This window comes from Acomys minous, assembly GCF_964271855.1.
Source record: "Acomys minous genome assembly, chromosome: 1".
Taxonomy (NCBI): domain Eukaryota; kingdom Metazoa; phylum Chordata; class Mammalia; order Rodentia; family Muridae; genus Acomys; species Acomys minous.
In genome coordinates, this window is record NC_140483.1 from 78081138 (window position 1) to 78106157 (window position 25020).

Sequence of the window (25020 nt, forward strand, 5' to 3'; positions counted from 1 at the left end):
AAGACAGACCAAAGTAATCATACCACTAAAACTCATTTTGACAAAGGATACAACCAAAGCCTGATTCAATGAACAAATACATTTTTTATGCTTACTTACAAAGAGCTTTGGTAAGGAATTAATTAAAAGAACATTGATGTTATTACAATAGCTGCTTCACTGCAAAGTTCCATCCTATTGTGGCTGACAACCTCATAGAAACTGCATAGAATTCCCCTTCCCTAACCTTCCACTATGTACTTGAATCTCACATGGCCACTCATAGCTGGGGAAGGAAGAAAAGTATAATGACTTTACTTTCAGATGAGGGCCCTCTGTCCATCCCCGCACCTCCTATTACTAGGCAGTGTCAGTAGCTCCATTCACATTAGCATAGACCTAGCTACATCTATGTTGCATAGTTGAGTTCTTGCACAGCCACGGCTATGAGGCTGAACTGATTTCTACTTTGACATCATAAAGGATGAGTATGTTATGTGCAGAGAAACAGGCCATATTTCTCAACAAAATGGCATATGTTTCAGAAACTAGATATGCTTACTCTGAGTTGACATGAGACAATTTGTGTAAATATTGAATGAATTCATGTTAACACATACATTTGCTCAACTTTTATGTCTCAATTAAAGGACTGTCTCAGATAAGAATCAATGCCAACACATAAAAACAGTGACTGAATGTTTTACATAAACTCTAAATTCACTACATACTAGCCCAGAATAAAGCATATATACCACTTTATCAGTTGAAATTATCAGTCTCCATACAATGGCTATTCTTTACAAGTAAACCCAAAAAATTTTTCAGACTTCTCAGCACAGGGTTCTAGAAATGACTAACCTAAACATCCAGAGTTGCCATAGTAAAGGACATCTCTTTTTCAACTCCAGCCTGAAGCTTAGGATGAAGAGACCAAATGGTTTCAAATGTCAGAATGAAAGTAACTAGAAGGGTAAGTCATGTGATGTTATTACAGGCCAGGCATTGGTCCCAGAAAAGCCTGATGCAGGTACCCATGGCACTGCCCTCCCATCTCCTTAAGCACATGCTGTAATATCACTGTTAGAACATGGGCCGGCACCTTTATGCCAGATCTCATAGGCTCAATCCTGCTGAGACTCCCTACAACTCTCAGAGCGGCAGAGAGTTTATGAAGCAATCTGTCTGCCACCCCTGAAAGGTTATAAAATGTCAGACATTTTATTTGTTCTGTGGATAGGTCCAAACTCATCAGAGGGATTTCCTTATAGGAGCTCTAAATGCTGCTTTCTGAGTAGGCTCCTTTGGTTTCTCTCAGTATCTTTTGCATTGCAGCTATATACTTCTCTCTTTCCCTATCTCCTTCTTACTTTTATTGTTAATGAAACTTCTGTCCAAAGTTTAAACCAAGCTTCTCCTTCCCTGTCACACTCCATCATATCTAGATTTCCATGTATTATGCTATTTTTGTCTAATGTTATTCCTCCCATCTTGAGGCCCAATCACAGCCTTGAGACTCTCTTACTCCACACACCTCATTGGAAGGAGATATGTGGCAGCTCCCTTCCAGGACCTGCTGCTGATTTCCTCTTGTTTTGTTTGCTAATCACTTATGAGTGTTGCTACCTAAGTGTGGTGTGTATGTGCTGCCTACAAATGAATGGTTCCATGGATTCTATGTAGGTTGGCTCTGTTCCATGAGCCTCCTTGTAAGAGAGGTCTTCCAGATTTCAGGAACATTCCTCTGACCTGGAAGCATTAAAGATGAAAAGCAAGAATAGTTGCCATGAGGAAACACAGTGATGTTTCTTTTTCTCTTCTCTCTGCTCCCAGAATCGGATGTTGCTGACTTTGATGGCAGGAGCTCACTTTTGTACAGGTTTAATCAGAAAACAATGAGCACTCTGAAAGACGTGATATCCCTGAGGTTCAAGAGCATTCAAGGTGATGGAGTTCTGTTCCATGGAGAAGGACAACGTGGAGACCACATCACCCTGGAGCTCCTGAAGGGCAGGCTAGCTCTGTACCTGAACCTGGGTAAGGACAGACCCACGCATATGTGTGTCTATGACTGTTGAGGCTCTATGAAGCTCTGGTGTCTTCTTGGATCTCCATTTTCTTTTGTTCTTACTGAACTTATTGCTTACTGATTTGGGCAGGCTGATGGACAAAGAAACCTCAATGATCTTACACACACACATACACACACACACACACGTACATGCTGGGATTGCATACAAGAGTCACTGCAGCTGCCTTTTTACCTGAGTCCTTGGGCTTGAAATAAAATCCTCATGCTTGTACTGACTTGTCATGCACTGGATATCTGTTCTGTGTGGTGGTCTTAGTGGTGGTGATAGTGTGTTTGTATGTGAGTGTGTGTTGTAGGAACTTGCATATTTACATATATATGCACACAATTGTAGAGAATTGAGCAGCACACTAGGTATCTTGCTATCTTTATGTACTATTGTACTATTGCCTTGAAACAGAGTCTATTACTTATGGAAAAGCCTTTATTTGGGGCCAGGCTGGGTGGTCAGTGAGCTCTTAAGATCCATCTGTTTCAGTCATTGAATGCTAGGATTACAGGCACTCACAGACTTTTCTTCTTCTTCTTCTTCTTCTTCTTCTTCTTCTTCTTCTTCTTCTTATTATTATTATTATTATTATTATTAACATTATCATCATCATCATTACTTAGGATATGAGAGAAAGAAATCCAAATGCAAGTCAGCAGGTGTTTATATGCACCAATTTTTTTTACAAGGTCACTATAACATACATGGGAACATCTTCCTGCAGAGAAACAAGGATACCTGCGATATACTGGTCATTCTACCTAGCCTATTTTGTGAGTCCTAAGCCATTGAAAAACCTTGTTTTAAATAAACAGAAAAATTCAAAAAACAGCAAGATGGAAAGTAATCGAAGAACTCAACAACAATGCACATTGACCTTCTATGTGTGTATGGACACACACTAAGACACACACAAACACACACACAAACATAGGCACACATTCACACTCATGCACACATACAAACACAAAATAAATATAAGAAAGAAGGGTAAACTGGAGATGTATATGGCAAACAGCTGTTAGAGTGGCAGTTTGTATTATCTAGTTATCTGTGTTGTGGCCTTAGGAAAGAATTGGTTTCATGGTGAAATTTCACAAGGTAGTTGTCCTTGTCCTACTTTCCAAGGATAGAACACAGACTTTTTTTTTTTAAATAGAATTAATAACTGGGGATAAAAATTTACTCTTTAATCTATGGGGATAGATAATCTCCCCTCCCAACATTCACAGGATTCCTTTCATCAATTGCCCATGGCAATCTTCCCCCTTTAGAATTACAAAGGTGAGAACCAAACAAACAGTTGGAGAATCAAAGGGCAGAAGACTTGTTTGACTGGTGAGCTGTTGTGAAGTACTGCATAAGACATCCACAGAGCATGCAATTTACTCATCCTTACAGCAGTTCAATGTTTTCGAACTGAAGTGGAGGGTTGGGTGATCCCAGAACACACAGAAGCGGAACAGTGACAATCTTCCCACAGAACACTAGCAGAGCTAGGCATCCTTTAGGGGCCACATGCAGGGTTCAAAGATTAAAGTTATGGACTGCATGGCAATTTATCAAAACAGTGGTGAGCTTCTTCAACTCTGAAGAAACAGTAACCACACATTGAATAGCTCTGTTTAATTTCATGCACTTTATTAAGTCAAATAAGGTGTTTATATAAAATAGTTATCAAGTCTTCTGAATGGCATTTCTATCCAATTTTCCATACTTTGCGAATCTATATTCAGGCACTTAAATATATTTTCATATGTATATTTCATTTATGTCACATGACAGTCCTATAAAGTATTTGTTTTCTGTTTCCTTTTACTGGGGGACAGAATTTCATTCCTCTTATGCTGAGAGTTGCCTGGTCCTGCCTCCAACTCGGAGTGCAGATATTACAGGTACCACTTGCCCAGTTCATACAGTACTGGGGATAGAAGACAGGACCTCACAGATATTAGGTAATCACTCTAACAATTGGGCTACATCTCATTTCCCTATACGTTATTTCCAACCACATTCCATGATGCCTGTTAGTATGTATGATCTCATGACTGCACATCTGGAGAACGTTGATCTGAAGGTTCTTTGAATCTTTCCTAGTGCCCTGACACTATTCACTAAGATGGCATATGTCATATGTCATCATCCAACAGGACAGTATTAAATATCAGGTGGCCAACATTCATGTGTTCAGATCTGAGCGCAATTGTTCAGAGACAGAAGATAATGGGAATATGATCTTTTTTTTGCCTGCAAGAAGAATGGAGAGAATATTAGTGGTGTCAGGTGGAGCCTGAGTGGTAATTAAATTCTCTGTGCTTTTTGTAAGTCACACAGCATCTATGAAATCAACATTTTGTTGTTGTTGTTTTTACTCACCTGAGTTGTCTTCAGGAATGATTGAAACAATGTATGGAGGAGTTTAGAGAGATATCACACTGCTTAAGATGGTTTCCCGCTCATGCAGAAGACTGGAGCTTTATTCCTAGGATCTATGTCAGGCCTCTCACAGCTGTCTATAGCCCTAGTTCCAGGAAAGCTAATGACCTCTTCTGGCCTACAAGAGCACACAAACATACACACATCCAAAAAGTAAAATACAATAAAAATTTAAAAACCCAAATGGTAAAAGGAGAATCACCTATGTAAGCAACTTGATAAGGTTGGAGAGATGAGTCTTTGGTAAGGAACTTGCTGCTTGAGAATGAGAGTTTGAGTGTGCCCTACAGAATCTCAAAGAAAGATCGGGTTCAGTAGGACAAACTTGACACCAGGATTGGCAAGGCAGAAACAGTCAGATTCCTGGGGCTCTGTGACCAGTTGGACCATTCTCTCCTTCCTAAGGTAAATGGGAAGGAGTGAGAATAAACATGAAGCTATGACTGTAAACATTAGGATGAGAGAGAAGACTCATGGGTTAAGATTGAAGAGGACGAGCACCCATGTCTCAGTACTCACATAGAAGGGCTCATATTGCCTATAACTTGCTCCAGAAGATTAGGAGTGTGTTCTGGCTTCCATGGGCACCTCACTTAGTGCACACATATACTCACAGATTTACACACACACACACACACACACACACACACACACACACACAGAGACAGACAGAGAGTCTCTCTCTCTCTCTCTCTCTCTCTCTCTCTCTCTCTCACACACACACACACACACACACACTATATATATATACTATATATATATACACACACACACACACATATGGCCAATGGAGAGATGGCCAATGGCCAATGGAGAGATGGCTCAACAGTTCTTCTTTTACAAGCACACTGGGTTCAATTACCAGACCCACACAGCAGTTTACAACCCTAGGTTTATAATTTTAGTTGCCAGGAACTCAGTGTGCTTTTCTAACGTTTCCAGGCACCAGGCATGCACATGATGCACACACATAGATATGAACAAAACATTCATGTATATAAAATTTTCTTAAAATCTAAAAAAAATACATCTTTTACAAGAGCAAACACCCGTTTCCCATATTCATTGAATTGAGGCTTAAGAAGTACTTACATTCATTCTAGATGGGAAAAAGTTCCATTTAATTATAAATACATTGTCTCTGTATTCTGTCCCTAAAGCCAGGTTCTTACTAGTCATCATTGATATTCTTTTCAGCTATGCATGAGGATTTCTCTCTTGTCCTTATAAATTGAAAATCTGTTAAAATGGGGTAATTGAACGTCAAATGCAACTGAGATAAAACTAGAAACAGGTGTTCTGAGATAAAAAAAAAAACTTTGGTAGTGTGCTGAAAATTATGTTTTCTATGGTTTCCATAACAACCATCTAGATTTCTAAGGGACATTTCATTATAATTTTTTTTTTGTTCTAAGCTATTAATCTCTCAATAGCAGAATTTTGTTATCTGAATTTATTTTATCAAACCACTTTGCACACCTTTAATGTAAGATATATGAGTTTTAGTGAATAATAACTACAGAATGGGAGATGGAATTCATTCCTATCATGCTCTTTTGGAGGCAATTATGTAAATTGTGGGTTGGGGAGATGTCTCAGTGTGTAAGGATCCTTGCTGCCAAGAATTACAACCTGAACTCAAGCCTTAGAACACAGGGGTAGAATAAAAGAACCAAACCCCAGAACGTTTTCCCTGGCATACAAGTGCTCACCATTGCATGCTTACACTGACACGGTCCACATAAATACATGTAACAAAAACTGAACCTGTGAGTATGGATGTAACTCAGTGGTAAATCATACTAAGAACCCATGCATTCTTTCGAAGACATTTAATTCTTTCCTGAAGCCACCAAAGAAACAGGTGAAACTCCTTGTAACTCAAGAGGCATTGAGTAATTCACACGAAATTTGTGGATAAATGAATTGAGCTAGAAATGATCATAATGAGTGAGTTAACCCAGAAGCAGAAAGACTCAAATGGTATACACTCATTTATATCTGCATATTAGCCCAAGGGGCATGTCCCACGAAAGCCTTCACTTACCAGGAAACTGAGACAGAGGGGAGGACATTCTAGTGGGACTCTAGATGAGAGAAGCATGGGAGAATGGCAAAGTAGAAGGATCCAGAGGGTCCTAGAAACCTACAAGTAGAACATTATGATAAGCAGATTTGGGCCCAGGGGTCCCGCTCAAACTAAGGCACCAGCCAAGGACAATGCAGGCGGTAAACCTTTAACCCCTACCCAGATCTAGACAATGGACAGAACACTCTCCACAGTAGAGTGGAGAGTGGGATATTACTTTCTCACATACTCTGGTGCCTCACCTTTGACCATGTCCCCTGGAGGGGGAGCCCTGGTGGCACTCAGAGGAAGGACAGCAGGTTACCAAGAAGAGACTTGATACCATGTGAGCACATACAGAGGGAGGTAATCCCCCTCAGGAACAGTCATAGGGGAGGGGAATAAGGGGAAAATGGGAGGGAGGGAAGAATGGGAGGATAGAAGGGATGGGATAACCATTGAGATGTAACAAGAATAAATTAATAAAGGAGAAAAAAGAATAAATTAATAAAGAAAAATGCAAAAAACCAATTTAATATTTTTCTTTCTGGTTATTAAAATAGTCATTCTAATTCTAAAAATAAGAAGACAAGAAAATATTTTTAATCTGAAAGATTTTTATGCTTTATGAGTTCATAGTGTTTATTGTTTTATTACCAGTGTTTAGTGTGCATTTGGACATTTATATTCTATTTGTATATATCCTAAATTAAAGATGTTAAGTTGTTGCATATGTTATATATTAGCTGTCACTTTTAATTTCATCAAAAAGTATAGTATTCATTCATAAATATTTTAAAATGCTATAAAATCTGCATAAATGCCACTTCAACAGCTATCTTATATCTTTTTGTTGGTTTTGCATGAATGTTTAATCTCTCCCCAAACTAGTGAACATTATCTTCAATTTTTAAATCATCACCCATTTTTGAGCCACTTATTAATTTATTGCCTTATGATACATTTCCAGAAAGCAGACGGCTATGTTAAAGGGTCAGGACTTAATCATCCCTATCTATTGTCCTTAGACTTATCAATGTAGCTTTTTGTGTCTACACCTCAGTAACCATGCTTTCTTAAGACGTTCATCTGAAATAGTGCACTAACAGAATTCAGGCAGCCTAAACTGCCAACCTTCCAACATAATGTATGAATTGGATTTCTAAATGCAAAGTAAAAGAATTTTTTAAATTTTAATTTTATTAATTTATTCAGACTACAACTCAATTGTTATCCCATCACTTGTATCCTCCCATTCCTCCTTCGCTCCTGCTTTCATCCTATTCCCTTCCCCTAGGTCTATGACCGAGGGGCACTTCCTCCCCCATTACATTGTCATGACTGTTGAAACATGTGGGAACCATTTCTCTGATCTGAAACAGGAATAGGCTGTTATAGAGGACAGAAATTATGATGACTCATCTTTTTTCTTTTTGTTCTTTTCATATGTAATCATGCAAGGCATTCATGAGTCATGGTTTTTCCTTTGCATATATGTGGCCACACTTAAGTTTGGGTACATGTGTACCTGTGTGCTCCTGAAAATGGAGGATCACAGTTGATGCTGGAAATCATCCTTGTTTGCTTTTTCTCCTTATTCAAGGGAGAATCTCTCAGTCAAGCCCAGAGCTCAGTCAGATTGTAGCCTTGTGAGACAGTTTGCACTGGAATTTTCAGTCTCCACTGTCCAGGGCTGGGATTATAGTGAGCCAGCACCTCCACCAGGCATTTACTCGGGTTTCTAGAGATCTGAATTCTGGTCCTTGAGCTTGCAAAACAAACACATGGACTGATGAGCCATCTCCCCAGCCCCCACGTAATAAATTTTCAACAGAAAAATATCTTCAGTGTCAACGTAAGGGAAACAGAAAAAGTGACAGAAGAGTCAAAGAACTGAAAATTTATAATACAGAAAATGGACTAAATCCACATTGTTGTAAAAATAAATGAGTAAATGTCAGAGAATATGGCTCACAGAAACTTTTTCTGTGATTTTTCTCTCTACCCATATTGAGATAAATCCACAGTAAATGGTCAGTGAAGTGGCTCAATGGGTCAAGTGTTTGCCACATAAGTGTGAGAATCTGGATTTGGGTCTTCGCCACCTTCATAAAGCCAGACTATGCATAATCCAGCTTTTTTCTACAGGTTAAGAGACAGCAATAAGAGAAGCTCCAGAGGCTCATAGGCTGGTTATTCAGGGATATGCAGATGTGAACAAGGGACCCTGTCTGAAACAACATAGAGTCTCAAGTCTCAAGACTGTCTCTGACCGCCAATGGTGCATTGTGGCATCTTCTCTCTCTCACAAAGAATGTGTGTAAAAATTACTCAGAGATATAATTTCTGCCTATCAGACACTCATAAATTAGAGCAGGAGTTTAAGTTGGCGTAACTTTTAAAGATGCTGAATTTGCAGCAAACATCAAATCTTACATTGCTGCTAACTTAACCTTCCTCTGCTGTTAATTAAATGCAGCAGCAATCTCACACAAAGGGTCCTTAAGGGTACTGCTAGTCCTGTTAGCCATCACTCCTCTGCTCAGGGACACTTCCACTGTCCCTGCCACTCCTCAGCCTGGATACCAATTCCTCCAAGCTGGATTGACCCTACCTCATCCTATGTAGTTAGCCTCTTGTCTGTGTTCATATGGTCATCTAATTACTATTACAGGAAAACATCTACACTGGAAATCTCTGAAGAGAAAACTCCAGCTCACGTCCATATATTCTTTTTGTATGACCTAACCAGTACAGCTGGAATACAGTGTCCTTCAGAGGAAAGGCAGAAAAGAGAGGGGGATATTTATTGAGGCATTAGCATAATCTGTCTCAGTGATGAGAATTCAAGGTCTGTGGGATAAATAAATAATACATCAACAAACCGGAGGCAGTCATTAAATCACCAGCCCTATATTCCAACTATGGTGTCCCGACTCCAGCTCCTGCAAGAAGCCATGAGTTGTTACTCAGTGAGACAAGCAGCACCTTCAAGCTATATTGAAAGTAGGAGTGAACATCCCACAGGGAGGTTAGCTGCTCCTGACCCCTGAATATCACGCAATGCTACCTTTGCACAGTTGAGTGCAGGTGGGGTTAAATGATGGCACAGTACAAGAAGGAAAAGAGATACACTTAGCTACCATATTTTTAGTGGGTTAGGGACATAAACAACTCTCATGATTTTCTCAAATGAAAATTAATGGATCAGAGGCCCAAATAATGTTTCATTGAGTAGAGATGTTTGATGGAAAACCTAATAGCTAGTGTTAGATTCCAGCATATACATGATGGAAGAAGAGAACCAACACACACACACACACACACACACACACACACACACACACACACACTTTATAAATATTTTTAAAATTATGTATCAATAATGACAGCTTCCCTTTAAAATTGAGACAAATTCTGTGTGTTAGCAGTGGTGATACCATTTGGTGAAGGACTCAGTGGATACAGTAAATATTGAACATTTGCAGCTGGGATGTTTATGTCTTTCTCTCCTCCTGCATGATCAGACACACCCTGTATGACCACTGGCTTTCTCTCAAGCTGGTTCAAGATCTGATTTTTTTCATTCATTCTCTTAAAAAATGTGTTCACTTATGTTTACTTATTTTTTTCTTAATGTGGAAACTTCTATTTTGAATCATATTCCTGTGGTCAATACTATAAGCGCTCCTGATACCATGCAATTGCTGGTGTCCTGGAAACATTACATTTCCTATTGGGAAGGGTGTGTATATCATTTGAACTAGAACCAGGTTCTGTAGTCTGAGGGGAAAGCCTGTGCATGACTGCTGCTGAAAGCCTGATGATGTGCACTCATAGAGGAACAGCATGAGGTGTGTTTGTTTGAAGAAATTTCAGGTACTGGGAACACAGTGTTGTTAGTGATCAGGAGTCAATGCTACCTTAGCTAAGACTCCACTCTTCATTCCTTCTTCCGCAGATGACAGCAAAGCCCGGCTCATCAACATTGCACCCTCTGCCATTCTGGGTAGCCTTCTGGATGACCAGCACTGGCACTCAGTTCTCCTGGAGCGTGTGGGCAAGCAGGCAAACTTCACAGTGGACAGGAACACACAGCACTTCCATACCAAAAGTGAGACAGATGCCCTGGACATTGACTATGAGGTGAGTCAAACCTCCAAGCTGGTTTTCAGGAGAGGAAGGGAGGTCTGTATATAGAGCTTTCAAGCCCCTGCATCTGGGCTAGGCTAAAAGGGAGAAGTCTCCAAGGAAGATCTGCACAGAGGTCTGAAAATTAATGGGCCAAGCTTGGTATGCCTGATGAAATATCAACTGTACAAGTTAAAAATCAATACTTCTTTTTACTCTGTGTGTGTGTGTGTGTGTGTGTGTGTGTGTGTGTGTGTGTGTGTGTGTGACATGTGCACATGTTCATATATATGTACTTGCAACCTCCTAGTGTTATTGTTTCTTGGTTATATATAACCTTTGATTCTTTAACAAACGTCAACTAGTTGGAGTAATACAAAATTGAGAAAATACCAAGAAACCTCAAGTGTGAACTAGCAAGACAGCTTAGGCAGTAAAAGGATTTGCTAATGATTTTATTTCAGTTCCTCAGAACCATAGAGTGGAACTCTAGTTTTTAAAAATCTCCTGAAGTCTTAAAACCTGTGTTTCTTAGTGTGTCTCTGAACTTCTACCTCTTTACCCTTCAGAAGTTTATCTTATAGGGTAGGGCTGGTTTTTCCATGTTCTTACTACTAGAGACTGAACCTGAATCCCTGGTGGACAAGATCAGTGGAATGCACTAAATTACACTACAAAGAAGGCTGCAGATCTTGTATCTTAATAGTCAAAGTATCCTAGAGAAGAATAACCAGGGAACAGTGCAGAGAAGGATGGGGCCCTTGTCCTAGGGGTAGGAAGGGAGGGGTATATTTTATTCAGAGAAAGAGGCACAAGTTTTGCTATAGGAATCCTCACTAGTTCTTGATAGAAAAGTCCAGTTAGCCTGGTCAGAAGGAAAGATGTCACATATGTGTACCACATCCCAAAGCAGAGATGTCAAGGAACAGAGTGTACAGGGTTTAAACAATAACAGCGCTATATGGAAGTCAGATAAATATACAGGATCACCAAAGGTTAGATTTTTAGAAAATTGGAAAGCCCACTAGATGACATATCCACTGTTAAACATAAGCTGCATTAATGGGATTTAATAGGTTGGACATTAAATTAAATATTTTTGAGGAAATAAATTCACTAATTTTTAATTAGTTTGTAATCTAATTATCTCTCTTTTATCTATTTACACCTGAAGCTTTGTAACTGCTATGTGTGGGGAATGTCTTATATACCAAGATGGTGAATAAACACTGCAAGTTGAAGTTGGACTCATTGTTTTACAGATATCCTGCACCAGGAGTCAGCAAGAATATGTCTGATTGAAAGACCATTCTTTTATGGCTTAGTTATTGAAGACTAGTTTTTGTATTCGTGTGTGTGTGTGTGTGTGTGTGTGTGTGTGTGTGTGTGTGTGTGAGAGAGAGAGAGAGAGAGAGAGAGAGAGAGAGAGAGAGAGAGAGAGAGAGAGAGAGAGAGAGAGAGAGAGAGAGAGACTTGTGATTAAACTAGAGGCATTCACATGCTTGGAGGCCACTCTACCAATAAGCTCTATCCAGAATCCTTTTTCCTTTTTTAATAAATTTTAATTAAAATCATTTTATTATTTTAAGATACAATGTCATGTAGCTGAGGCTGTTCTTCAACTCTCATAAACTACTTACCCCTCTGCATTTGCTTCCTGAGTACAGGAATTACAGGTGTGTACCCCCAAGGTTTCCTCCATATGGGGTTAATGATGGAACTCTATTCCTAAAGCTAGACCCAAGCCCCTGTTTTTTAAAATTCATGAAAATATTTTACTCCATTATCTGCTTTAGCCTGCTGAGTGTGTGAGATTATAGGTCAGTCCTGCAATACATGGCTGTTTTTGTTTTGTTTTGTTTTTTGGTATTTTTAAAGGCCCTTAAAATAAAAAGAAAGAAATAAAATGTGAGAATTTGTTTATTACATTATTATAGATAAAAGTAAAGAAAAGTATGTCACAAGGAACCAAATCATTCAATAAAAATCAGCTCACTATGTAGAATATGACAAAGATAAACGTTTATCACTATTAAATTGTATGTGATGGATTTATTAGTCAAAATAAACTTACAAATTTGACACATAGTGAAAGCTCTACTTTTAAGTATTTTGTGTGTGTGTGTGTGTGTGTGTGTGTGTGTGTGTGTGTGTGTGTGTGTTTGTCCTTCATTCAGGAAAGCGAGGTTCTAAACCTTTACCAGCAATTCATCTCTTGCATGAGAGAATCAAAATAAAAGAATATGTCAGATGATACAGAAGAGGCTCAGTGAGCACATATTACTCTTGCAGAGGACTTGAGTTTAGTTCCCAACATACATATGGGGTGACTCACAACTGCCTGTCTCCAGTTCCAGGGTATCTGACACTTTCCTCTTGTCTTTCAGGACATTTGCAGTCACATGCACATATCCTACCCTCAAAATACACGTACACATTTTTTAAATAAGAAGGGTAAGTTAAAATTAGCTGATAAAGACTGTATAAGCTTTTATACAGAATATAAATTATGGTGAATAGAAAACATTGAACAGCTATTCACAGGGTATCTAGCAACTGTAAATATTTGTTTCAAGGGCTAAGCCAATTACAACTACTAAAATATATATTAAAAGGGGCCCATATAGGCTTCATCCAGACCCACTGAGTCAGAAATTCTGGGAGATGGATCAGCTATCTATGCTCAATCCTGAAAGCAATTCTGATACCCTCCCATTTTCTCACAGAAGGTTACCTGTAGCTTGAGTTTGAAGGTGGGGGAACCAAATGTGTGAGTAATTGTAAACTTTTCTTAATTGTGAAGTTGACAAGATTTATGATAATCTGGGAGCAAAACTCCAGGCTCACTTGTACAGGATTATCTATGTTAGGAAGCATGTTTATTAGAGTGTTTTCATTGGGCTTCTATTACTGTGATAAAACATCATGACCAACAACAGCTTGTAGAGCAAAGGGTTCATTTCATCTTAGAGTTTTAAGGATATATCCTGGGTGTCCATCATCCAGGTAAGTCAGGACAGGGAATCACAGCAGGTACCAGGTGGCAAGGAGCATGCAGAGACCACAAAAGAGTGCTGCTTACTAGATGGCTTACCATGTCTTTCTCATCCAGCTTTCTAATATATAAAGTGGAGTCAGAAGTGGAGTCACCACTCCATGAATGGCACCACCACTGTAATATGGTGTTTCCCATATCAATCATCAGTCAAGGAAATGTCCCACAGGTTTGTCCACAAGCCAATCTTGTAGAAAAACATTTTTCATTTAATGTTTACTCTGGCCAAATGTTTCCATTTTATGTCAAGTTGACAGAAATCAAGTCGGATCAGAGGGATTGTTAGGTTAATTGAGCGGGGATTCATCCTCTTGAATGACACCACTGCCTGGGATGAGATTTTGTACTGTACTGAAAGTTTAAAGTGAACTGAGTACAAGCACTCATTGTTCTGTTTTCTTTACTGTGGGTTTCATGAGACTAGTGAGCTCCTTCAGCTCTTGTTAGTGGGAAACCCCTGTCATGATGGATTGTAACCGTGAATGGTGAACAGAAAAAAACTCTTCCCACCATAAGTTGCTTTATCATAGAAATATTTCAGGAAAAAATAAATGAGAAGGGGTTGCTAGCCCATGAATTAGAAACCTTAGGACACAATATAAGGCCCTGGTGGGATAGGATATAAAAATGAAGTAGAAAGAAATAACAGAAAAATTAGGATCTGTCATTCTTCTTTCCTCAGTCATCATTATGAGCACTAAGCATGACCTTTTCCTTTGATCCCAATTTATGTTTAATATACTATAGCTAAATACATCATTCAGTAACTTCAAAAGGCACATTGGCATTATTTGACTGAAAAGGCAAGATGCTGAGAATATAAAATCTTTGAATATCTATCCCTTACCTATGTCAACTTGTTTAACTGATTGAAGAAATAAGGAGACCACAGTAAATTAGTGTTACATCAAAGCACAGATATTTCTTTAGTGAACTTGAAGACAACATTGACAAAAAACCCATAAAGTCATTATTCAGTCTTACCAAATACTTTAATATCTAAGGTAACTGTTCTAAATTCTCTACATAGCTTAATCCACCATTGACTTGCAAGCCTGTTTGCCTGTGTATGATCTCATTAAGACAGATATTCTATGAGCCCACAGCTGTGTGACATTGAAATGAATGTTAGTTTTTATGGAAATAGAACTCAGTGCTGTCACTAAGTTTATGATGTTGGTGCTGCTGCTTTCTCCAGGTATGCCTTACTCTGTGAAAAAATACTTCTTAAGGGTGAAACACCTTGACTATTTCTCTCAAGCAACTGTTCTTTCAGGGGTCTCAAACTTTTGCCAGAATGTGCAGACAGGTTGCTCTAGACATCATAAGAGGGGAAAGACACCAACTGTACTGGATGACAAAAGTTATATTTGAGAAGATGCTAGCCTTGAAGATTTACCTCAAAGGAGGTGGAGGGAAGAAATAGCCCTCTGACTGGAGAGCAATGTTCTATTCTGATGTTTTCTACTAACAAGCCAGTATAAACCTCAAAGATAAGAAAGAGGAATTTCAGTTTCTAAGAAGCAAAACCACTGCAGGTATCAGGAGCACAGCCAAACATGGCTGTCTGTATTGAGAATAGTTTCCATCACAGTGCATTCTTGGAAACTGTAATTATAAAAAGTTTCTTACTCAAAACATTCAAGAAACTTGGAACATCGAGAGAAGACCAAACCTAAGAATAAAGGTAACAGAGGAGAAGAATCTTTTCTCCAAGCCCAGAAGATATATTCAACCAAATATAGAAGAAAACATCCACCACCTAAAGTAAAACTTGTCTAAAAACATACAAGAAGGTTCTAGAAGATGAAGTAAATTAGGCTATAAAAGAAAATCCTACCATGACATAATAATGTAAACACTAAATGTGAAAAACAACAAAGAAAAAACAACAAGGGAAAAAGACCTAGTAACATATAATGGCAGACCTATCAGAATTACACCCTACTTTTCAAAGCAACTCTAAAAGACAGAAGGTTTCTTGCAGATGCTGACAGACCACAGATGTCAGCCCAGACTACTATACCCAGGGAAACTTTTAAGCACAGTAGATGAAAAAAAGGAAGATATTCCAAGACAAAATCAAATTTAAATGAAATCTATGCATAAATCCAGCCCAACAGAAGACACCTGAAGAAAAACTTCAAACCAAGTAAACTAATTACATCCAAATAAACATGGGAAATTAATAATCTCACATGAACAAAACTACTCACACTCTATCACCACCAACATCAAAATAACCGGAATTAACAATCACTGGTCACTAATATTTCTTTTTTGTTGTTGTTTTTTCTTTTACACATTTTTACTGAAAAATAAAATAATTCATATTACATCTCATTTACTATCCCATCCATTCCTCCCTCCCTCCCGCTTTCACCCCATTCCCCTTCCCTATGACTGTGACTGAGGAGGACCTCCTCCCCCTGAATATGATGGTAGGGTATCTCCTCTCTTCTTGGTAGTCTGCTATCCTTCCTCCGAGTGCCATTGGGCCACCCCATCAAGGGGACATGGACAAATATGGGGCACCAGAGTTTGTGTGAAAGTCAGTCCCCAGTCTCCACTAACTGTGGAGAATGTTCTGTCCCTTGGCTAGGTCTGGGTAGGGGTTGGATGATGACTCCACGTATTGTCCTTGGTTGTTGCCTTAGATTGAGCAGAACCCCTTGGCGCAGATCCACCCATTACAGTGTTCTTCTTGTAGGTTTCTAGGTCCCTTTGGGTTCATCTATTTCCCTATCTCATATATTTTTCTCACCTAAAGTCCCAATAGGATGTCCTCACCTCTATCCCAATTTCCTGGTAAGTGAAGACTTTCATGAGACCTGCCCCTTGGACTAGTGTCCAATTATAAGTGAGTATATACCATTTGAGTCTCTATGCTTCTGGGTTAGCTCACTCATTATGATCATTTCTAGTTCAATCCATTTGTCCACAAAGTTTGGAAATTCCTTGTTTTTAATAGCTGAATAGTATTCCATAGCGTAAATGTACCACACTTTCTTTATCCATACTTCTACTGAGGGACACCTAGACTCTTTCTAGTTTTTGGCTATTATGAATAAGGCTGCTATGAACATAGTTGAACATATGTCCCTGTTGTATGCTGGAGCATCTTCTGGGTATATTCCAAGGAGTGGAATAGCTGGGTCTCGATGAAGCCCTATTCCCAGTTTTCTGAGATAGCGCCAGACAGATTTCCAAAGTGGCTGCACTAGTCTGCATTTACACCAGCAATGAAAGAGTATTCCTCATTCTCCACATCCTCGCCAGCATGTGCTGTCACTTGAATTTTTGATCTTAGCCATGCTGATGGGTGTAAGATGGAATCTTGGAGTTATTTTGATTTGTAATTTATCTGTTGACTAAAGATGTTGAGCATTTCTTGAAGTGTTTCTCAGCCATTAGATATTCCTCTGCTGAGAATGCTCTGTTTAATTCTGAGCCCCATTTCTCAATTGCATTATTTGGTTTAGTGGTGTTTAATTTCTTGGGTTCTTTATAAAGTTTGGATATTAGACCTTTGTCAGATGCAGGGTTGGTGAAGATCTTTTCCCAGTCTGTAGGCTGTCACTTTGTTCTTTTGACAGTGTCTTCTGCCTTACAGAAGCTGCTCAGCCTCATGAGTTCCCATTTATTGATTGTTGACCTTAAGCCTGGGCTGTTGGTGTTCTGTTCTGTAAGTTTTTTCCTGTGCCAATGTGTTCCAGGCTTTTCCTCGCTTTTTCTTCTAACTGATTTAGTGTCTCTGGTTTTATGTTGAGGTCTTTAACCCACTTGAACTTGAGTTTTGTGCATGGTGACAAGTATGGGTCTAAATACATTTTTTCACATGTAGACATCCAGTTAAACCAGCACCATTTGTTGAAGATGCTATCATTTTCCATTGAATAGATTTGGCTTCTTTGTCAAAAATCAGGTGACTATATATGTGTAAATTCATATCTTGGTCTTCAATTAGATTCCATTGATCAACCAGCCTTTTGCTCTGCCAGTACCAAGCTGTTTTAATTTCTATTGCTTTATAGTACAGCTTGAGATCAGGTATGGAGATTCCTCCTGAGGATCTTTTATTGTATAAGATTGTTTTAGCTATTCTGGGTTTTTTGTCTCTCCATATGAAGTTGAGAATTTATCTTTCAATGTCTTTAAAAAATTATGTAGGTGTTTTGATAGGGATTGCATTGAATATGTAAATTGCTTTTGGTAAGATGGCCATTTTTACTATGTTAATTCTCCTGATCCATGAACAAGGGCGATCCCTCCATCTTCTCAAGTCACCTTCAATCTCTTTCTTCAGAGACTTAAAGATTTTTTCAAACAAGTCTTTCACTTGCTTGGTTAGAGTTATTCCTAGATATTTTAAATTGTTTGTGGCTAATGTGAAGGGTGAAGATTTCCTAATTTCTTTCTCTGTATGATTGTCATTTGTACATAGGAAGGCTACTGATTATTTTGAGTTAATTTTGTAACAAACTAGTTTGCTGAAGGTGTTTATCAGCTGAAGCAGTTCTCTGGTGGAACATTGTGGGTCACTTATGTACACTATCACATCATCTGCAAATAGGGATAATTTGACTTCCTCCTTTCCCATTTGGATCCCCTTGATCTTCTTGTGTTGTCTTATAGCTCTGACTAGAAATTTAAGAACTATATTGAAGAGATATGGAGATAGTGTGCAGCCTTGTCTGGTCCCCAATTTTAGAGGAATTTCCTTGAGTATCTCTCCATTTAATTTGATTTTTGCTATTCGCTTGCTGTATATAGCCTTTATTATGTTTAGGAATGTGCCTTGTATACCTAATCTCTCCAACACTTTAAATATGAATGGGTGTTGGATTTTGTCAAATGCTTTTTCTGCATCTAAGGAGATGATCGTGTGGTTTTATTTTTTCCTTTAGTTTGTTTATATGGTTGATTACACTGATGGATTTCCGTATATTAAACCATCCCTGCATGCCAGGAATGAAGCCTACCTGGTCTTGATGAATGCTATTTTCGATATGTTCTTATATTCGTTTTGAGAGTATTTTATTGAGTATCTTTGCGCCTATGTTCATAAGAGAAATTTGTCTGAAATTCTCCTTTTTTGGGGGGTCTTTGTGATGTTTAGATATCAATGTGACTGTGGCCTCATAGAAAGAATTTGGTAATGTTCCATCCATTTCTATGTTTTGGAGTAACTTGAAGAGTATCAGTATTAGCTCCTCTTTGAAGGTCTGATAGAATTCTGTGCTGAAACCATCTGTTCCTGGGCTTTTTTTTTTGTTGGGAGACTATCAATGATTGCTTCTATTTCTATAGGAGAAATAGGCCTATTTAATTTGTTTATCTGATCTTGATTCAATTTTGGCAAGTGGAATCAATCAAGAAAATTGTCCATTTCCCTTAGTTTTTCAAATTTTGTGGTATATACACCTTTAAAGTAGGATCTTATGATTCTTTGTATTTCTTCCATGTCTGTTGTTATGTCTCCCTTTTCATTTCTGATTTTATTGATTTGGATACTGTCCCTCGGCCTTTTAGTTAGTTTGGCTAAAGGTTTATCTATTTTGATTTTCTTAAAAAACCAGCTCCTAGTTTTGTTGATTCTTTGAATTTTTTTTCCGATTTATTGATTTCAGCCCTGGTTTGCATGCACTCTCTCTGAGCTAGGTGTACCCAAGCAGTTCAGTATCTCGTACTCTGTTCCAATATGGGCCCAGTTTGGTGCCACTGGTTGCCTGCACTCTCTCTGAGCTAGGTAGTGCCAGTTGCCTCTGTTTCCATGTGTTGTGGGGTCCTTGGCAGATTTGTGTGGGGTGAGTGGATGGGACCAAGGGCAGCTTCTCCTGTTTCCCTGTAACTTCCACAGGCCAGGGGCTCTGGTACCGACCCACACACTGAATTCGGACTTTATCTACCAGCTGCAGCCCACAGGTGGGTTCTATACAAGCATCTGGGGAGTGGGTTCAGGGCCTCCATGGACTGATATTTGACTCAGGGCCAGGCCTGCCAGTGGTCTGTGCTGTGCAGGACACAACTCACCTAAAATTCTCTGGATTTAACAGTCTATGGCTCCATTCAGGTCCCTGGTATCAGTGCAGTAGATCAGATACAGTGCTTGCTGGGCACCGCCATCTTGAGTATCAGTCACTAATATTTCTCAGCATCGATGGTCTCAATCTGCCCTCAAAACTCACAGGGTAACATAGTGGATGAGAAAACAGACTGCATCATTCCTCTGCACACAAGAAATAGACCCCATTAACAAAGATAAACATTACCACAGAGTAAAGGGCTTGAAAAGATTTTCCAAGCAAATGAACACAAGAAGCAAACCCGAGTAGCCACTATAATATCTAATAAAGTAGATTTTCAGTCAAAAATTAGTCAAAAGATATGGGAAAGGACATTTATTACTCATAAAACAAAAATCCACAAATATTGCATCTCAATACTGAACATCTAAGCTCTCTATTTAAGGGTACCCACATTGGTAAAAGAAACATTACTAAATATTAAATCACATAATAAAACCCATATATTAATGCTAATTGGAGACCTCCATACCCATCTCTCATCAATGGACAGGTCATTGAGACAGAAACTAAACAGAGAAATCTAAGTGACCAAATTGATATCCATAAAACATTTCACTGAAACAGAAAAGTATATATTATCTTCTCAGCACTTCATGGAATCTTCTCCAAAAATGGCTATATAATCAGCTACAAATAAGCTTCAAAAGATACAAAAAATTGAAACAACTTGTATCTTATCAGAGCACCATGGATTAAAGCTAGACTTCAAAATCAATAGAAACAACAGAAAGCCTCATAGAAACTGATCAACTCTCTATTCAATGACATTGGATTAGGGAAGAAATACAGAAATTAAAGACATCCTACAATCCAATGAAAATGAAGGCACAACATATCCAATGTATGGGAAACAATGAAAGCAGTTCTAAGACAAAAGTTCATAGTACCAAGTACCTTCATAAAGAAATTGAAGAGATTTCATATTATCAATTTAGAAGCACACCTGAAATTTCCAGAACAAAGAGAAACAAAAACCCCCAAGGAGAGTAGATGGCAAGAAATACTCAAACTCATGGCTGATCTCAATAAATTAGCAAGAAAGAGAACATTACAAAGAATCACCAAAACCAAGAGCTGGTTCTTTGGAAAAGTGAACAAGAAGGCAAACCTTAGCCAAACTAAATTAAAGGCAGAGAGGCAACATCCATATTAACAATATCAGAAATGAAAAGGGGGACATAACAACAGATACTGAGAAAATCCAAAGAATTATTAGTTCATCCTTCAAAAGACTGTACTCCAAAAAATTGCAAAGTCCAAAGAAAATGGCTAATTTTCTCAATAAATAACACTGACTAATATTACATCTAGATCAAGTAAACAACTTATATACACCTATAAGTATGATCCCTAAGGAAATAGAAACACTCATTAAATGTTCAAAAAAAGGCCTGGGACAGATGGTTTTAGCTTAGAATATATAAGACATTTAGAGACGAGCTAAGAGCTAATGCCAATACTCCTCAGACTCCACAAAATAAAAACAGAAGGAACATTGCCAAACTCATTCTGTGAGGCCACAGTAACCCTGACATCTAAACACACCAAGATTCAAGGATGAAAGAATTTGAAACCAATCTTTCTCATGAATATCGATGCAAAAATACTCAATAAAATAATCTCAAACTAAATTCATGAATACATCAAAAACATCATCAACCCTGATCAAGTAGGTTTCATCCAGGAATACAGAGATGGTTCAACATATGAAATCCTCCAATCTGATCGACCATATAAACAAACTGAAAGAAAAAAATACATGATCATCTCATTAGATGCTGAAAATGCCTTTGACAAAACCAAGCACCCCTTCATACTAAAATTACTTGGCTTCCCAGACCTGGTTCTTGTATCTCATGGATACACAATGCATACTGAAGCAAAATAAGAGAAATACACAGAAAGCCAATAACTAACATCAAGTTAAATGGTGAGAAACTCAAAGAAAGTTCACCTAAACTAGACAAGGCTGTCACTCTCTCCATATCTATTCAATATAGTATTTGAAGGTTTAGCTAAAGCAACAAAGACAGCTAAAGATGATCAAAGGGTTACAAATTCGAAAGGAAGAAATCACAGTATCACTATTCACAGATGATACAATAGCATACATAAGTAGCCCCCAAAATTCTACCAAAGAACTCCAAAAGCTGATAAACATCTCCAGCAAAGTGGATGGATACAAAATTAACTCTAATACCACCAGTAGCCCTCTTTTATATAATCAACAAATGGATTGTGAAAGAAATTAGGGAAATAGAATGTTTCACAATAGCCACAAGTAATATAAATGTTATATTAATTAGATAATATCTTGGGGTAACTCTAACCACCCAAGTAAAAGACGTGTATGACAAGAACTTCCTGTCTCGGAAGAAAAGAATTGAAGAAGACATCAGAAGATGGAAATCACTCCCTTTCACATGGATCCATAGGATTAACATAATAAAACAGCCATCCCATAGAAAATCTATATAGTCAGTGCTGTATACATAAAAATTCCAACATCATTCCTTGCTGACTTGGAAAGAACAATTCTCAACTTCATACAGAAAACAAACAAACAAACAAACAAAACCAACTAACAAACCAAAACAGGATTTCTAAAGCAATCCTATATAATGAAAGAACATCTGGACATAGCACTGTCACTGATTTCAAGGGAAATTGTAATAAAATACGCATTGTATTGGCATAAACACAGGCAGGTTGATCAATATCATTGAATCAGAGACCCAAAAATAAACCCAAACACCTATGGACACTTGATTTTTGGCAAAGATGCCAAAACTATACAATGTAAAAAAGAAATCATCTTCGACAAATGGTGCTGGTCTAATGGGATGTCTGCAAGTAGACGAATACAAGCAGACCATATTAATCACAAAATTCAAGTCCAAGTTGACCGGAAAAATTCTCTCAAGGAATTTCTATAACTGATAAACCTCTTTAGCAAAGTTACTGGATACAAGATCAACGCAAGCAAATTAGTAACCCTCCTGTATACAATGAGAAAGGGGCTGAGAAAGAAATTAGCGAAACTACAACCTTGACAATAGCCACAAAGTATCTTCCTATAACTCCAAACAAGCAACTGAGAGACTTGTATGAATAAAATCTTCAAGTCTCTAAAGAAATAAATTGAAGATAGCAGAATATGGAAAGATCTCACTAGTATATCTATCATATTATCTGTGAATAGTGATACTTTGACATGGAGGGGTGGTTCAATGTAGAGAAATCCATCAATGTAATCCATCATTTAAATAAACTGAAAGAAAAAAAAAACTACATGAAAAAGCATCGACAAAACCCAACACAATTCATATTAAAAGTCTTGGAGACTACAGGGATGCAAGGCACACACCTAATCATAGTAAGGCACAGCAAGCCTATAGCCAAAACCAAACTACATGGAATGAAATTTAAATCAATTCCACTGCAATCAGGGATAAGACAAGAGTGTCCACTCTCTCTGTTTATCTTCCATATAGTACTTGAATTCCTAGCTAAAGACATAAGAAACTACAAGAGATCAAGGGATTACAAGTTGGAGAGTTTCCATTCATTAATTTTGATCTTAGTGCATGAGCTTTTGGTGTTTTGTTTTGAAAGTTGTCTTCTGTAACAATGAGTCCAAGGCTACTCTCACTGTTTTTTCCTATTAAGTTAAGTGTATCCAGTTTTTCCTTCATAGCCACAGAATACCAGAGGCATGATGTCCAGACATTCACCAGGAGACATCACTATTATCTTGGGGACGGAGAAATAGTTTTGGAGATAGGCGTATGGGTGGTGGAGCTGAGTGAATCTGAACATACTCTGGGAAACACTTTAGATTCTCTTAAGTCACCCAGTAGAAGGATCCAGAGGGTCCTAGAAGCCTACAAGTAGAACATTATGATAGGCAGATTTGAGCACAGGGGTCCCGCTCAAACTAAGGTACCAGCCAAGGACAATACAGGCAGTAAACCTTAAACCCCTACCCAGATCTAGACAATGGACAGAACACTCTCCATAGTAGAGTGGAGAGTGGGATATTACTTTCTCACATACTCTGGTGCCTCCCCTTTGACCATGTCCCCTGGAGGGGGATACCTGGTGGCACTCAGAGGAAGGACAGCAGGTTACCAAGAAGAGACTTGATACCCTATGAACATATACAAGGGGAGGTAATCCCCCCCCAGGAAAAGTCCTAGGGGAGGGGAATAAGGGGAAAATGGGAGGGAGGGAAGAATGGGAGGATACAAGGGATGGGATAACCATTGAGATGTAACAAGAATAAATTAATAAAGGAGAAAAAAAAGTAAAAAAAAAAACAATCAATTTACCTCCCAAAAAAATTAATTTCCAATTTAAAATTGTGGTGTTTTTCCTGTTGATTTTATATTTCCTCAAATTTTATAACTGTGAAACATAATAAAAAGGTTACCTTATAGGGTTTAATATGCAAACAATCTCAAGAACGGAAATGTAGAACTAGGTGGATCCTGGCATTTGCTGGAAAGACATTACAGCTTAATAGGTGTGCTCCCAGTTCAGTGACTCTAGCACTAAAAATTAAAAATAAACAAGTTGAGTGGGTGGTATCTCATCATGTTTAGTAGGTAAAGGACATTGCTACAAGGCCAGATGACCAGCCTTTTGTACCTGAGCCATACATGGGTTAAAGCAAGAACCAACTCTGTTGGTTTTCTATTTCCACATGTGCTCCTTTATAGGCGTATTTCTCCCTAACACTAAAGTAAATAAATAATCCTGGAGTAGAGTAAGAGACAAACATCCAGTGAGGAGTTCTGGCTGCCAAAGAAATCTTCATACACATACATGAAGACTTACATCCACACAAGAATATGCAAATACAAAAGACACATCTTAGTATACATTAAAAGTAAGCAAATGACATTATATATGACAAATGTCTTTTAGTTTTGGTATTATACCAAGAAAACCCATCCTTCCTCCTTATGTTATTTTTTCAATATTGTAGTTTAGATGCCAATCCAGTCTGGCTTGGAGGGCTCCCTGTGGAAGGCTGCTTGTGATCTTCCGGCTCTCCCTAAAAATCAGCTGAAGTGGCAGCACTGAGCAATAAATATTGGATTCCTTGTTTTTATCAGCATTTCCAGAAGCAACTTATAACATATTTTTTTGTTGTTGTTTTACCGAAGTTTCTACTAG

General features: G+C 38.3%; 1 protein-coding gene across 4 annotated transcripts in view; it reads left to right on the plus strand.

Moving 5' to 3' along the window:
* The window catches only part of LOC311591254 (contactin-associated protein like 5-1-like), an 869459-nt gene that overhangs the window by 377653 nt on the left and 466786 nt on the right, over window positions 1-25020 (plus strand). For all 4 annotated transcript variants that reach the window (XM_084770689.1, XM_084770692.1, XM_084770691.1 and 1 more), the window contains exons 5-6: window positions 1813-2016; window positions 10526-10710. In XM_084770689.1, coding sequence (XP_084626815.1) covers window positions 1813-2016; window positions 10526-10710 — 389 coding nt within the window. The remainder of the gene's footprint in view (window positions 1-1812; window positions 2017-10525; window positions 10711-25020) is intronic.